The sequence below is a fragment of the Penaeus chinensis genome, chromosome 40, assembly GCF_019202785.1.
Source record: "Penaeus chinensis breed Huanghai No. 1 chromosome 40, ASM1920278v2, whole genome shotgun sequence".
Lineage (NCBI taxonomy): Eukaryota > Metazoa > Arthropoda > Malacostraca > Decapoda > Penaeidae > Penaeus > Penaeus chinensis.
Window position 1 is genome coordinate 26,988,698 of NC_061858.1, and position 2,500 is coordinate 26,991,197.

Below are 2,500 nucleotides of genomic sequence, written 5' to 3' on the forward strand. Positions count from 1 at the left end.
TTTCATTTATGGTTGCACTAGGAAATGTTTAAACATGATTGAATAGTAAAGACTGTAGACATTACATCCCTTATTAGAACAAATCTTTTGCAGACAAGAGAAGGATGGCCTCTAATACATGTTTTTGATTTTCTTTTCTCATTCAAGTCGTGAATACTGTAATCTTATCTTAGTATTTTATATATACATCAGTCATATATATTCCTTTTCCTGCTGTGTATTAGAATCAGAAATTTCATATATGTAATTTCTAATTGAGGCAAATGCCATAATGCCATCTTTGTATTTAGAGTACTTATTAATTACCAGACTGTCAATTATCTCATTATAATTTTCAGCAACCCTGTCAGTAATTATCATCAAATTATGAACAAGTGACTCTCATCACCAGTTTTTCAATTATCTAATGATTATCATTGCCAACCTTTTAACCTGTCATTGGTCGTTACCAAGTTGTGAAATAGAAGGTGATATGGTATAGTGTGATGGTATTGCTATCACCTTTTTATTCAGATATTCATCTTATTCTCATGTTCCATAAATAAGAAATAGGAAGGACATTATCTGTTAGTAGGTTCGTAAGTTATCTGGAGAAAACGATGATGCTGAGTAAGTCCTTATACCATAGTCATTGTTCTGCATTGACAGTAATAATAATGGTATTGATGATGCTTGTGAAATATTTTTATAACTAATTTCATTAATGATTATATATGATAAAGAAACGTTTTCAACAATTTTGTAATATAAGGTAATGTGATGTACATCTTGACTTTTTTGTTTTTCATTTATCCAAAAGTCTTTTGGCAACTTACGAAAGCAGTTAGCTGATATGTAAATGAATGTTATTAAAATCCATTGCTAAGTATTTAGAGGATGAAGGGAGAATAGCATTTGATATTATCTTTATTTCTGTTGTTTATTCAGCATAAATGTTTTTTCTATATATATATATATATATATATATATTTTTTTTTTTTTCCTTTCTTTTTTTGTATATAAATGAATTGTTTCAACATATGTTATTCAGATGTCAAAATAAAAACACATAAGAAAAAAAATAAAAATCTTTTGAATATTTGGATTGATACATGTCTGCGTGACAAATTTTGTAGAGATTTAGTTTACGCCAAATATTGCTAACTGTTATTGCTAAAGCGTATCTAATATTATAATGAGAAGGGTATGCTATTCACATCTAACCCATAGCTGTAGTAAAAAATTTGAGTATTTCAAATTTGTATTCAAGTTGAAGATTTGTTGGAACTAAATAGGAAAAATATAATTTTGTGTCCATGTTATAAATGGATAACAGTCACATATTAAGATGTAACATTAGTACAATTTTAAGGATCTCCGATACATCAAATTAAGATATTAGATGTTGCTTGTCAAGTTAAAAGACATACTCTTAGCTATCAGATATGAAATTGAAAATTAGACATCAAATTAAGGATAAACTATGAAACTCCTAGAATATATTCTCAAATAACACTATATACCAACTTGTCATAAATTAAGGATATTGACAGTTTAATAATTTTTCCTAATATTTTTGCCATCAGAAGCTAAAAACAAATATATAAAACTAAACATTAGACTGATAATTTTTGTTTTTCTCTCTCTCTTTCTCTCTTTCTTTCTTTTATGATCATGATTGTGATCTCTTTGGCTCGAAGTACATGCGTTGTGTACTCTAGTGTGTTTGTCAGATTTGTTTATACCTAGATGCTTCATACATGCTTAGTCACCAATGAGCCATTTACCTGGCCTATTTACTCCATTTCTTGAATTTTAGAGAAAAATGGTTTTTTTTAGTTCTAATATGGTTATTATATTCATGAAAGTTGTAATTATTATTGACATTATTATTTTCTTTAATATTATAAACAATAGTAATAGAAATAAGAATAAAGACTGCTTCTGGAAATTCAATGAATTTGGCTAAACTGGTGAAATCAGGTAGTAATTATTGACTTCTTTGTGATTAAGCACTTGTGGAGCAATCTATGTATACATGAAATAAAGGAACTAAAATCACATTGGACTGGGATGTATATATTCCCCCCTAGTGTTAACTGACTGGCATAGGGGGAAGGGAAAAGAAATGTTCATGGGAAACCAGTTAAACATGTCTATGTATAAAAAAAAATGTTTAGGATTTAATTAATGAATTTTAAAACACATATGTTAAGGACACAGGAAATATGTTTTGTGTTTTTATGAAAATCACAATTTGGTAATGAAGTGGCTTAATAGAATATTTCTATAATCAGCATTGCATATGGAGATCAACATGCAATTATAATTGCCCCTTGACAAAAAACAAGAAGAGATCAAAATATTAGATTTGCATAAAATCCCTCTCCCTTACCATTTTTTTTTATTAATCCTCTGCAGATGTGAAACCATGGGAGTGCAGATGACCAGCTTGCAGGAACAGCTTGCGAAAGCAGAGTCCTCCCTCACCCAGATGACTGACGAGAAAGACAAAGCCCAA

The 2,500-nt window shown here is 29.1% G+C and overlaps 1 protein-coding gene across 1 annotated transcript in view; it reads left to right on the plus strand.

The window, feature by feature from the left end:
* LOC125047171 (rootletin-like) overlaps window positions 1–2,500 on the plus strand; it is a 118,752-nt gene that overhangs the window by 13,561 nt on the left and 102,691 nt on the right. Inside the window, exon 5 of the mRNA XM_047645289.1 lies at window positions 2,401–2,500. This exon is cut by the window's right edge and continues 66 nt beyond it. Within this exon, the coding sequence (XP_047501245.1) occupies window positions 2,401–2,500 (100 nt within the window). The remainder of the gene's footprint in view (window positions 1–2,400) is intronic.